Raw genomic sequence first — 12,190 nt, 5'->3', positions numbered from 1 at the left:
GCTCCTGACTCTGAGCTTGACGCAAGCAAGCGGGTGTCAAGCACCTTGACAACGTCTACAGACTGATGCAAACGCAGATAGCTCGGGGTCTCGGAGGCAGGTGACGCGCCAAGGCGGTTCGGGTGAGGTGAGGTCAGCCGAGGTTCGAAATGTTGACACCGGGCGCTCCGTCACCCACCGCTATGCGCTCGTGAAGCTCAGAGGACATTGCCTGGAACATTGCCTGGAACGTCGCGACATAGCGAAACATGGCGACGCTCTACGACGACGTCAGCGAGTCGCGCTACCTCTCATCATCCATCTCGTCGCTCTCGACGTCACGGCAACAGTCGTCGCAGATCGCCAAAGCCTACCGACAGGCTGCCCAGCTGTTCCTGACGCGACGACTCCCCGAGGCGCTGTCGACTATCGAGCCCATCATCACCCCGCCGCCAATCGACGCGGCCGACGTCGTGGGCCACGCGCCCGTCGCGACGGCGTCGCGCGGCACCCGGGTCAAGGTGTGGAGCTTCTACCTCACCTTCCTCAACGCCGTGGTCGAGCTGGGCGCCGAAGAGGGCAAGCACGCCTTTGGCAGCACGCGATGGAAGCAATTGGTCTCGCAGTGTCGCGACGGCAGCATCTGGGACCACGTGGTCCGCGACGGCTATGCGGGTGTCGAGGGCGACGTGGACGCCGACGTTGTCGTCAACCTGTAAGCAATCCCCTGACCTGGTGAGCGACTGCGTATTGATGCTACATAGAGCCACCCTCCTCCTTACCCATGCGCCCTCGCAGCGGCTCAATCAGCAGAAGCTCGAGACGTACCTCTCCGCCACCGCCAACCCAGCCCTCGACGTGTCCTCGCACATGTCTTCTCCGGCATACCTCGACAAACGGCCAGGCCATCGTAGGCAACACACCGGCACCGACACCCCACGCGACCTGGAAAAGCGCATCAAACTCCTCGAGCTCTACACCCTGCACGTCCTGCCACGGAACGACGAATGGGACTATGCCCGCGACTTCATCGACATGTCCGAGGTGCTGGACCAAGAGCGCAAGGAAGCCTTCCTGCTAGCACTGCACTCTCTCAAGGAAGAAAAGGAAGACACGCAAGCCCGCGAAGAGAAGCTACGCCAGCAACAACAAGAGCAAATGGAGGAGCGCCGCAGAGAAACCGAGGCCAAGCGCCTCGAGCAGTCGCGCGCACAAGACGAACGCCGCATACGCGAGGAACAAAACAGACGCCAACCCCGCGGCTCAGACGAGCGCTTCAGCAAACCCCAACCCACGCCACAACCCACGCCATCGCAGTCTTCCCGCACCTCCCGAACGCCCGCCAAGAAACCAACCACACCACCACCCGGCCTCTACAACCGCGCGTCTACCATGTTCGCAAACATACACACCATGATTTCGGATACGGCCCATCACATGACTTCCAATCCCATGGCTTTCTTCCGTACTTTACTTTTCTTATTGGCGTTTGGCTTGGCGTTTGGCAGGCGCCATCTTAGAGAGAGGATACTACGCATCATACGGAGTGCGTGGGACAAGGTGAGACGTACCGTAGGAATGGGCGTCAAGGTTTCCTACATCTAACCTGTCTGCCATATGTGGGTCCGGTTCTTATGGTTATATATTCTTCTTTCTAAACATTACTACCGTCGGTCATGCTAACCTCTTGCAATATCATCATGCTCTTCGTCTTCGTCCTTGGTGTCGGTCCTGTCATATCACATACGCTAGCCTTCATTGTAGCCTTGGCCTGTACCTGGCTGATGCCATTGCGCGCGTCTTCCCACATTCCAGACATTAGCCGTTACAGCTGAGGTGAAGATAGGATCAATGCAGGAAATAGACTAGATTATTCGGATAAACATGCTTTGTACTTGTGACAAAGAGAACTTCGGATGGTAATGCGAGGGGACGAGGTCCACCGTTTTACCAACGCCATGAGATTGAGCACATCCTTCTGGCTGTATTCAGCTCTTGGGACATCGCTATACGATAGCTCATCTCGTAGACAGAGTTGTTCAAAAAGACTTCCCATCCTTTGCATATGACTACGTTTGTACTGGAACGCAACCAAATATATGCGCTTACTGGACCTTGTGTCTTGAACCCAGTGTCTTCCTTCTTTGCTTGATCATGTAGGTGTACATGGTGTAGGAACCTAATAAGATGTGAATTTCGAGTATAAACAAGCCGCCATAAAAGAATACATACCTGGAATGTACAGCATCAAGCAGAAGTAGAAGACGAGCGGTATGACTGGGCTGACCTTTGCTCCAGGAGCAATAGACCGGTACAGTAACCACCACTCAGCCCCGATACCGACCGGATAGAGTGGGTAGAACATGGTATACCTGGGACAGTCAGCTACCTAGGTAGGACCAAGTAGCGGATGAGGTGGCTTGAGAACATACCGGAGCCATACCAGTCCTTTCGGAGCTTTCCCGTGCATGTTGACCGCAAGATACAGGTACCGGATGGTGTCTGCGACCGACCAAGCAAGGAGCAAGGCAAGATAAGCATGCGAAGTTGCCGTGCTTTGCGGAAAACTGTACCACACCATCCAAACCTGTATGACGCGTGTAACAACTTGAAGTGCGGTTGTGCTGACTGGAGATTTGATGACACCTGGTATCGTTCTCAATGAGATGCACAAGAAGAGGTAGGAATGATGAACATACCAAACGCCGCATGTAAGACTTCTATCAACGAAGCGGTCTGTATCCATCGCGCATATGGCTCTGTTGCATCAAAGAGCTCGAATTTGCCATTTCGAGCATTAGACATGGCTCGAACGAAGACCGATGCCCATAGCGATGCGAAGAGGACGTTGTATGCAGTAAGGTAAGTCGTGCGAGGTTGCCATGTCACTGTTGGCGTAGTAAGCTCCATACGTTGGTTAGCCATTCTCGCTCCTGCTGCTCAGGATTTAGTTGGTGACACTTCGAGGTATAAGTGAACACATTGCGCAAGCAGAAATTGTTGTCGTGGTTTCCATCGGCCACCAAGTCAAATGTAGGCGATGAGCCGAGGCTAACTCGGTGTAACTCCACTACTAAGAGCACTCGTAAACTCTCGTTTCGAACTTTGAAATACTCTGTGTTAGGATATCTGTAATTTTAGCTTTTAGCTTCCGCTTTTCTTCTAATTCTTAGGCGCAAGCGCGAACTTCAGGTGTCGTCTGCTGCATTGGCTAAGGTCGGTTGGGCACTGGCCAATCGGAAACACGTAATGACTGATTGCAGGCTGCCACTGGGAACTGCTTACCATTCAACAGAAGCGTATCAAGCAGCACCTGTACCCAGATGTGTACTACGACCACAAAGAGCAAGACGGGCACGAGCTCGCATCACATGCCAGTATGTTACTTCAAACCCCTACAAGCATTGCAGACGCCTGGCTGAATTGCTCGCCTAGACCGCTGTTTGGAAAGCTTGCGACAGCCACTTACATACCTACCCGGTGTACCTGACTACACTCTTGAGTATACGCCCCATGGTCGCGTCAAGCCGACTGTACGTGTGGCGCAAGCTCATGCACGCGTTCGCTAGTCTGCGCTACCCGAATGAATATCAGGAAAAGCGGGTGAACTCAAAGATATGGTCTCTCTCTATCTGTTGTAAGCTTCAAAAAGGAAAAGGAGGTAGTGCGACCATGTCCAAGCACTCTGCATGCATCACTAAAGCGGCCTCTGTTGTTGCAAGTTCAAAGTAGGTACACGTAATGGCGAAACAGCATTCTTGGGCGGCATACATGCCACTGATCTTTCCTCTTTTGCTTTTATGAATAGGGGTGTTGGCGAAGTATGGACTTTTGAGACGCTGAGTCGTCCAACCCCGGCGACGGAGATTCGCGAACAATAGTAGGAAGCTGTTCTTCCACGCGCTGAGTCCATCGAATCTTCCCTTCTTGTCCATCCTGTTCCTCATCATTCAATGCATTCGCGTGAGTTGGCGAGTCTATCGCACGTAGCTCTATGACTGTGCCATCATTCTCGGCATCCACGATTGCGGATAGGCGATATGGATCCTTTGTATCGCGAGATGAGGCTTTGCCTCGCTTTTGTGCTGTACTAGAGCCATTCTTTTTGTCCTGCAATGACTTGTAGCTTCGTTTGCTCGTAGAGTTGTAAGTACTGCGGTCCGTGGTGTAGCTTGAAGGAACATTCGTGGGCATCTTGAACCCGTTTTGGCAGTATCGTATCAGGTTTCTGATAGTGGGGACGGCAGCGCATATATGTGCAACTCCACTGGAGGTGAATCCAGTAATCGACGTGCCAGTCACTGTATAGGTTGGGTCGATAGTGTCGACAACCCCTGGTAAAAATGGCAGGCGTACGATGGACATAATAATAACACTTCGGAAGGATTAGATTACACAAACCGAACATGATCAAGATGAGACGTACCAGATACCAAGGCTAAAGAAGATGAGTAGCTGGATCTTCTTTGCAGTCTTCATCTGCAGCTTCCATACAATCGGGATAGGAAGACTGAAAAGGATAGTCTCAGCGATGATCTCGTATACAACCGTCAGTCTCAAGACGGCAATATAGTCAATACATTTCGCAGTTCCTTGCTCTTGAAGGTCCCAGATAGCACGGACTGGAACACATTGGAACGCAGCCAGGAAAAGTAGGGGCAGGGTGAACAGAGCCGTAAAAGCCATGAAGGCGAAGACCGCGCGCTTCAACCAGACGTTCGGAAAAATGCGAATATACAAGCAGAGGATGCTGTACTTTATGAGAAGCAATTCGACACCCCACAAGATGGTAGCGATATAGGCTATCAATAGTCAGTATTTGTTTATTAGAGCTGGCAGATGGAAGCATACTCCATTTTCCGATCGCGACGACACGTGGATATGTCAGGTCCCATATGTGATGGCCGAGTCCCGCTTTAAGGTTCAATAATAGGGCAACAGTCATAGGGATGACCAAGACCTGCACAATCGTAAGTAAGATGACACTGATTTGTCCATCGAACACCTACCACCGCTGCTAGATGGAGCCAATCGTCCCACCACAGCTTATTGCCGCCCACATATCGAGAAGCAAAGCGCATTACAATCACGATGATTGGTATAATTCCAGTCACGTATGCCACTATCCGGATGGAGTTCGATAGGTTATCGTGCGGCTTGTCGCAAATAGATGCTTGAATGCGGAGCGTAGCTGCAAACAAATCAGTGATACCGCTTCCGATCACTGCGATGAACATACCGAAGGTCTCGTTGTAATTGCACTGCTTTTCCAAGCACGGTTGCAAAATCTTGGTCGAGTTTTTGGAACTACATTGGCACTCTATGTCGAGGAGCGTACAGCCGATGGCAGGCAGGTTTTTGTTGATACAATTTAGCTTTGCGACAGTCAGCTGCAACAATCGTCCTGTTGTGCGATGTGTATCTTACGGCGCATGGCGGAATCTGGCTCAACGCATCCAGTGCCGCATCGTCTAATGAGACAGCATTCGTCGTGGGGCAACAGGCGCTGAACAGCAGCACACAGGCAAATGCTAGGTGCGGGGACAGAAGGAGCATTTTGACAAGGTAGTTTACGACGGTGTGCACGGGTAGCAATAATTGCTTTTCGTGCTGGTGTAGAATGCAGAGTCCGCTGTAAAAGCCACAACACATGAGCGCACGGGCGAGGCCATGTAACCTCGCCGATTCTACCCAAGTCCTAAACTGACTCAGTTATCATATGCTATGTGCCGTTGGTGTCAACTTCAATTTGCCGGTGGCGGGTGGATTAGGGCTCGTCACGAAACGGGTTCGACGCAGTTAGTGGAGCTTTGTTTACGTCCAAGGAAGGGATAAGCCTGTCATCAAGCTGCCACCCTATATCTCACAACGGCGCCCAATCTTGCCCACTGGTGAAGTGGTAGTGAGCAATCTTCCAAGGTCTGCTTCAGTTCCTCTACCAGAGTGAGATCCCAACGATTAGCGATGGAGATAATCTTTCCTTGAGTATCCACAAAATCGTATGCCACACGATCTCCACAACGGCTGGCTTGATCCGCTGCACCACGGCGGTGCAGGGTGGCTCGAGCCAGCCCTAAAGAGCTGGCGCATGTACCGGTGGATTCAACCCCTGGAAGCGATCATTGCTCCACCCCCGCAAAGCCGATCGGATAGCCCGCGATCAATTGTTCTTGATGATCATGTTCGCCGAGCTATCGGTCATGTCGGCAAAATACTCGATTGCGCAAGTGCTGCAAGCACCGCTGAGTCGGTACGCTAATGTTTTGATTGGCTGAGTGACATGAGAATTGCGCTACCATCGGAAGTCCATCAAAACACCTGCTTGCCGGCTCGCTATACCTTCTCCGACGTATCTATGCGCAGCACTTTACTCTGCTAGAATCTTGCTCGAGGCCCTGCATCGCGGAGGATAAACAACCCGGGAGCTAGCCTGCATCTAATCTTGGAAGTTGCCGAACGCACCACGAATGGCATATCGTGACGAAGGTGCGGCTGTTCATCGTGAGCCACCAATATCTGTCTTTCAGGCGACCCGTTCCACCTCGTCAAGATGTCCCTGTATAGTATAAAACCGTAACATACTCAGGTGACCTATGATTGGCCCACTCAACTCACCCACGCCCTTTCCAGTGTACGTTCCTGACAGGCCATGTCCAGGCATGCTTCTCATTGGCAAGTAGAGTAGTAGCAACTTCCTGTAGCTCCGCATCGCTTGATGCTTGTGTTCCGGACACTCGTTTGCAACGCTACACCAGGAAAACAAGTACTAGCAAAGATCAACAGCGCAGCCATCGCACCCTGCACGAGACTCGTCATTGCGCCACTGCATATTTTTTTTCAAAAAACGATGGCCATATCTGAAGACGAATTCACGAAGCCGGCACAGTTGTTCACGGTATCAATGCCCATCAATGCTGGTGTGGGAGACTTTCGCTGTATCGGAGTGATGGTCAATCTAGCTTTGTCGTAATTGGTTATCGGGTAAACACTAGATAAAAACGTACTTCCAGTTCGGGGCACCGTACAATTCTTTGGATCCAAGTAGCTTACGATAGGAACGTTCTCGAACCTGCGGTCTACCTTAATCCGCCCATTAGAGGTGATATAGGGTTCATCGAATAGGTGTCGCTCGTTGGGTATCGTGGCAGTAACGACATTGTTAGTGGTGATCGACAGGTGTCCGGTAAAGTTTCTGTCACCCATTAGCGCAAATGGCGGGCTTATGATGAGCACTAAACCTACGAAATGTTCGGCTGTACTCTCGTCGCGCCGCAGAAAGACCTGCTGGATGGGTCATTGTTGATTATCGACAATTTAATTCTAGGCCAGCATACCTAGGTAGCATGGACAGCCAAAAGACGCTTAGGACCGTCTGTACTACCGAGGTACGATGCTTCTAGCTGCTCCGAGCTGTTCAACATGTAACAGTTTCCTCTATATTCTAATTGTAACACGAGCCCAGTAAGGTCGAGCTTCGGGCGCTCGCGACATTGCCAGCGTGACTTGAACAACATCAAAGCTATCGCAATCATACCGTGTACCAAAGTACAATCTCAATGACCCAGCCCGAACCAGGACCAGACCGCAGTCTAAGTCTAAGGCGCACTGCACTCTATGCTTTCTATTCTTTTTGAATTCGATGGCTTTCTTTGACATGTTACATTGCCGAACTACCCAGTTAGCGCGGTGGTTCTGGGCTTGCCATGTATTGTAGACTATCGTGCGACAGCTGCCGCTACTCTCCTGATGGTAGATTTTTTCCTGTTCTCGGTGCTTCCATCCTTCTGCGAAGTGGCATTGTCGGGACTGAGGCAAGTACGCTTTCTAGCCGAGATTACTCGTGTGGCATCGTTTGCAGGGGCTGGGCATGAGTTCGTTCGGGCTCACATCGTAGTGGTCGGGAATACCTAGGTACTCTTGCATTCTTCAAAAACTCAGTGACTTGCGTAATAAGCACTGGGCATTGCTCATCAGCTAAATGCGGAAGGAGACGGGAAAAGTGACATGTACCTACCCAACGAGAACGCGGGCGAGCTCCCCGTATCCGCGAGTCATGCTTACGCTAAGCGCGCCCTTCGCCTAACATCCATGGATCTGAATCTTACAAAGATGCTACAAAAGCTGGAGAGTAGGCGCAGCATTACCTGGGTAGATATCCAGTTGATCCAGGTTCCGGACATTGAGACATAATGTGTGATACCAGGACAGACTTCGCAATCCCACGGCCTGGCGGAGCATTCCCACAAAAACCGCCTATCCCAGGTCCCTCAGAGTCATCTTTTGTTTCCATCTTTGGCGCCATCCTTCCACCCGCGCAATACCTGCAAACACAAGATGGAAAAGCTGCATACTACTCGATACCACCTTCGGTACCCTCCATAGACGCGCAGACGACTGATCACGTGCTGTTCGTTCATGGCATCCAGACTCCGGCAATAGGACTGCTACCTCTGGCTCGCGCTCTACACGATATCCTTCCACACTCACATTTTGTGCTGGTGGATCTCTGGGGTCACGGCTTAAGCGATACGCCGATAGTTCCGCATCAAGCCGCCACATTCCATAGGCTGCTAGATGCGCTGCTCGATCATCTACAATGGCCATCGGCACATTTCATCGGCTTTTCCTTTGGCGGCTCACTAACAGTCGGATATGTTGACTCACGGCCACATCGCGTTAGCAGTTTTACGCTCATTGCGCCTGCTGGGCTTCTTTGTATTTCATCTTTTCCAGAAGAGGATCAGCATCATCTTGATTACGGTGTCGACAACGATGACAATGAATTGAGCAGAGTCATCCTGCAATTTCTTGAAGGCGGCCGGCTGGTAGTGCCAAGTGACTGGAGGGAAAGAGCTGGAAGAGGCGAAGTTGTTGCGGAGGCAGTGAGGGAGTGGCAGATGCACGAACATCGTGGTCATACATCATCCGTGATTGCAGCGTTTAGAGATGGCGGCGCAATGAACAATCACGGTGCGTTTGAAAAGGCCGCAATGTCTGGTATACCATCATTAGTGGTACTGGGCGAGAACGATGAAGTTTGTACAGAGCAAGAGTTGAGAGAAATTGGCTTTGATAGCATCTTTGTTGTCCCACAAGCCGGCCATAGTGTTGTACGGGAACGGGTGCCGAAGGTAGCTGGGTTTATCGCGGACTTCTGGGATAGGTTGAGGATCAATAAGAACTAGTGAACGCGGAGGTGAACGCGGAGATCCTTGCACTTACTCTATGATCAATTGCGCCTACTCGCCTCCTTACAAGAATCGGATCTGACTGCTTTAGTGCTCTGAACAAGCCGAAAACCACAGGAACCAGTTCACTTTGACGACAATAGCCACTGTGTCAGATGACGCCGCCAATAGCGGCACATCATAGTGTCCCCACTCATTCAAGAACTCGGACAGCGGCTCTACGCCTGTGAGCCATCGACAACCTCCACAAGCACCCCAAACCCCAGCCCGTGTAGTAAAGATCGATGGAATAGCCGTCAGCTCTTCAGATAAGCACGTACCCACCATCTCGACGGGCGGTGAACGACTATGGGTTAATCTGTCAGAGCTCGACTCGATCGCCAAGGTTGCCGCATACGCCAATCTTCAGGACCTTCATCTGACGATGGGTGCGCAGTATGATGCGCTTCTTGGCTAAGTACGACAACATAAGATACGGCGATGCAATTGATGTTGGTGAACTCGTACGCATCATGATGCAGATGGGTGCCTACGATGTCGTTTACAAATTAAAAAACGATGTCTCCGGGATTGAGTAGAAATTGGAACTATTGTTACATCCAGTTCGCGGAGATCGAAGCTAGAGGGTTCAGCATCAAGTACATGGATCGAGCTGGTTGCTTACAACGAGCGCAAGCAACATGTACCTAACCTACCTAATCTAAAGCCATAAGACACATGGGTGGTGAAAAAGTAGCACATTACCTTTCTTCCATCTTTCGCCCACGTCCGCAATGAGGCAGAACTCCGTTACCTTGTGTGCTACTGTCGTTTTCTTACGGTCTTCGACAATCTGTATCGCTTTTACGACATTAACGTGCCCCAGGAACGAAGGTTCACCGGCGTGCTTGTCGAGCTAAGCAAGAGGCAGTAGGAAGATAAGAGGTTCGAAACTTTGTAGATGTCGGGTGTTTTGCCCAATAATAACGATGTCTGGGACTGACTTTCCAAGCTTGACGTACAATAGGGAAGGCGGGTAGAGCATCATTGAACATCAGAGAGTGAAGTTGAAAGTGAAGCTCCGGCGGTTATCCCTGAGAACGCGACATAGCAACTTGAGAAGAGGAAGAGGCGTCGGAAATTCGGATCTGAGAGGAAAATATCGAGAGACGTTTCTGTATGTCACACAAGAGGTTTGCAGGCGAAAAGGGAGTGGGGAGATGGAAATATGTATCCCAGGCGTGCGTGGATCGTTGATTCGCACATTGGATGGAGTCAGTCAGAAAACGACTTAGCACAATTTAGTACAGCCGGGCGATGACCAAGAGGTCTCAGTTACCGACAGAACTACAATCAGGCTGCATGTGGGGCCATGCTTGTGGCGTGCCAGTAAGCGGACCCCACACTGTATCTACGGGGAAGGAGATCAGCACACCTACCACGAAAGACACGATTGCTCTCTCATCTGCCTGTATACTCACCATACTTCTCACTTCATTATGGCGCACTTTCCTCGCCGCCCTCCGTCCGGTGTCAACGTCATCATAGTAGGCGCAGGTTTCGCGGGCATCGCAGCAGCAATAGAATGCGATCGCAAAGGCCACTCAGTCGTTCTTCTTGAGAAAGCGGAAAATGTGGAAGACATAATCCGGTTTGGCGATATCATCTCGTTCGATCCCAACGGTGCGCGCAACTTCGAACGCTGGCCCGGCGTCATCGAAGCGATGAAGGAAGTGGCACGGAAAACAACATGGCTGGATCTGTACCACTGGAAAGGGCAGTTTGTCACCAGGCAGAGTTTTGTGTCCGAACAGGAATGGGGGCCGAGAATCAATGGACATAGAGGAGAACTGTACAGTATTATTCATCAGCATGCTGTCGATCGGGGAGTGAATATTCAGTGGGGCAAACGTGTAACTGATTACTTCGAGGACGATGAAAAGGCTGGCGTGGTAGTCAATGGAGAAGAGATTATTGCCGATGCAGTCATTGCAGCAGAGGGAGTTCGTTCCCGCGGCCGTAAGATTGTGCTTGGTTTTGACGACAAACCGAAGAGTTCGGGATACGCTGTATATCGCTCATGGTTCTCTGGAGATGCCATCAAAGACAACCCGATCCTGAAACATCTCGTAGATGGAGACAGTCACTCTGGGTTCATAGGTCCAGATCTTCACTTTCTGGTATCGTCGCTCAAAGACGGCAAGGAGTTCAATTGGGTGTTTACTCACGTAGACGACGGGAATATCGAGGAGGACTGGCAATTCCCAGGCAGAGTGGAAGACTGCCTGAGGTATGTAGAAGGATGGGCACCCATCGTGCAAGAGATTGTAAGGTCGACGCCAAAAGGCGCGCGTCTCATCGATCATAAACTCGTCTTCCGCGATCCGCTGCCGACCTTCATCTCGCCACAGCACCGTATCGCTTTGATTGGAGACGCAGCGCATCCCTTTCTTCCAACATCCATCCAGGGTGCCAGTCAATCCATCGAAGACGGTGTTGTACTGGCGGCATGTCTGGAACTGGCTGGCAAAGAAAGCATTCCTCTAGCTGTACGAGCATTCGAGAAGATCCGCTACGAAAGGGTGCACAAAGCACAGGCGATGGGGGTTAAGACGCGCGAGCGATGGCACAAAGCCAACTGGGATGAGATAGCGAAGAGGCCGGAATCCATTCACCTAGCACGCGAGGCATGGCTGCTAAATTTTGATGCAGAGACCGACTGCTATGAGAGGTTTGATGAGGTTGCTAGGAACTTGCGGGGTGCACAAGCGCGACTGTAGGGAGCTTTGCTTGGGTAGCATCGTCGGTATATTGTGAGTGTTTGACGGGCCGAGCAGCTCACCTTGAGCGCACGGTATCTGCACGTGGCGTGCATCAGCGCAGGATAGCTTGCGCAGGCCTCACGCTACCTTTCTTATTTGAAGTAGTATTTGAACAACCTGGATTTTGGACAATGGTGATTCGCATCAATGATGTGGATGAGCTCTACGCTACTGCCGTCTAATGTCGCGCTAGCACCTGTTCCCGTCTATCACGTCACAACC

At 51.2% G+C, this 12,190-nt stretch overlaps 2 protein-coding genes across 2 annotated transcripts; both read left to right on the top strand.

Annotated features, from left to right (window-relative positions):
- Positions 1–248: 248 nt before the first annotated feature.
- On the top strand, positions 249–1,584 carry J4E93_001913 (uncharacterized protein; the record flags this gene model as incomplete). The annotated part of the gene is made up of 2 exons (XM_049339861.1): positions 249–694; positions 744–1,584. 2 exons carry the CDS (start codon positions 249–251, stop codon positions 1,582–1,584), a joined length of 1,287 nt encoding a protein of 428 aa, XP_049203818.1.
- Positions 1,585–10,415: 8,831 nt separating this feature from the next.
- J4E93_001912 (uncharacterized protein) lies at positions 10,416–11,926 on the top strand (the record flags this gene model as incomplete). The annotated part of the gene is made up of 2 exons (XM_049339860.1): positions 10,416–10,420; positions 10,594–11,926. The coding sequence occupies 2 exons, from the start codon at positions 10,416–10,418 to the stop codon at positions 11,924–11,926; spliced, it is 1,338 nt and encodes a 445-aa protein (XP_049203817.1).
- Between the last annotated feature and the right edge of the window lie 264 nt (positions 11,927–12,190).

The sequence above is a fragment of the Alternaria ventricosa genome, assembly GCF_023758065.1.
Source record: "Alternaria ventricosa strain BMP 2768 chromosome Unknown scaffold_2, whole genome shotgun sequence".
In the NCBI taxonomy this organism is placed as follows: domain Eukaryota; kingdom Fungi; phylum Ascomycota; class Dothideomycetes; order Pleosporales; family Pleosporaceae; genus Alternaria; species Alternaria ventricosa.
Note: the sequence above shows the minus strand (reverse complement) of the source record. Positions and strands in the feature narration are given on the sequence as shown.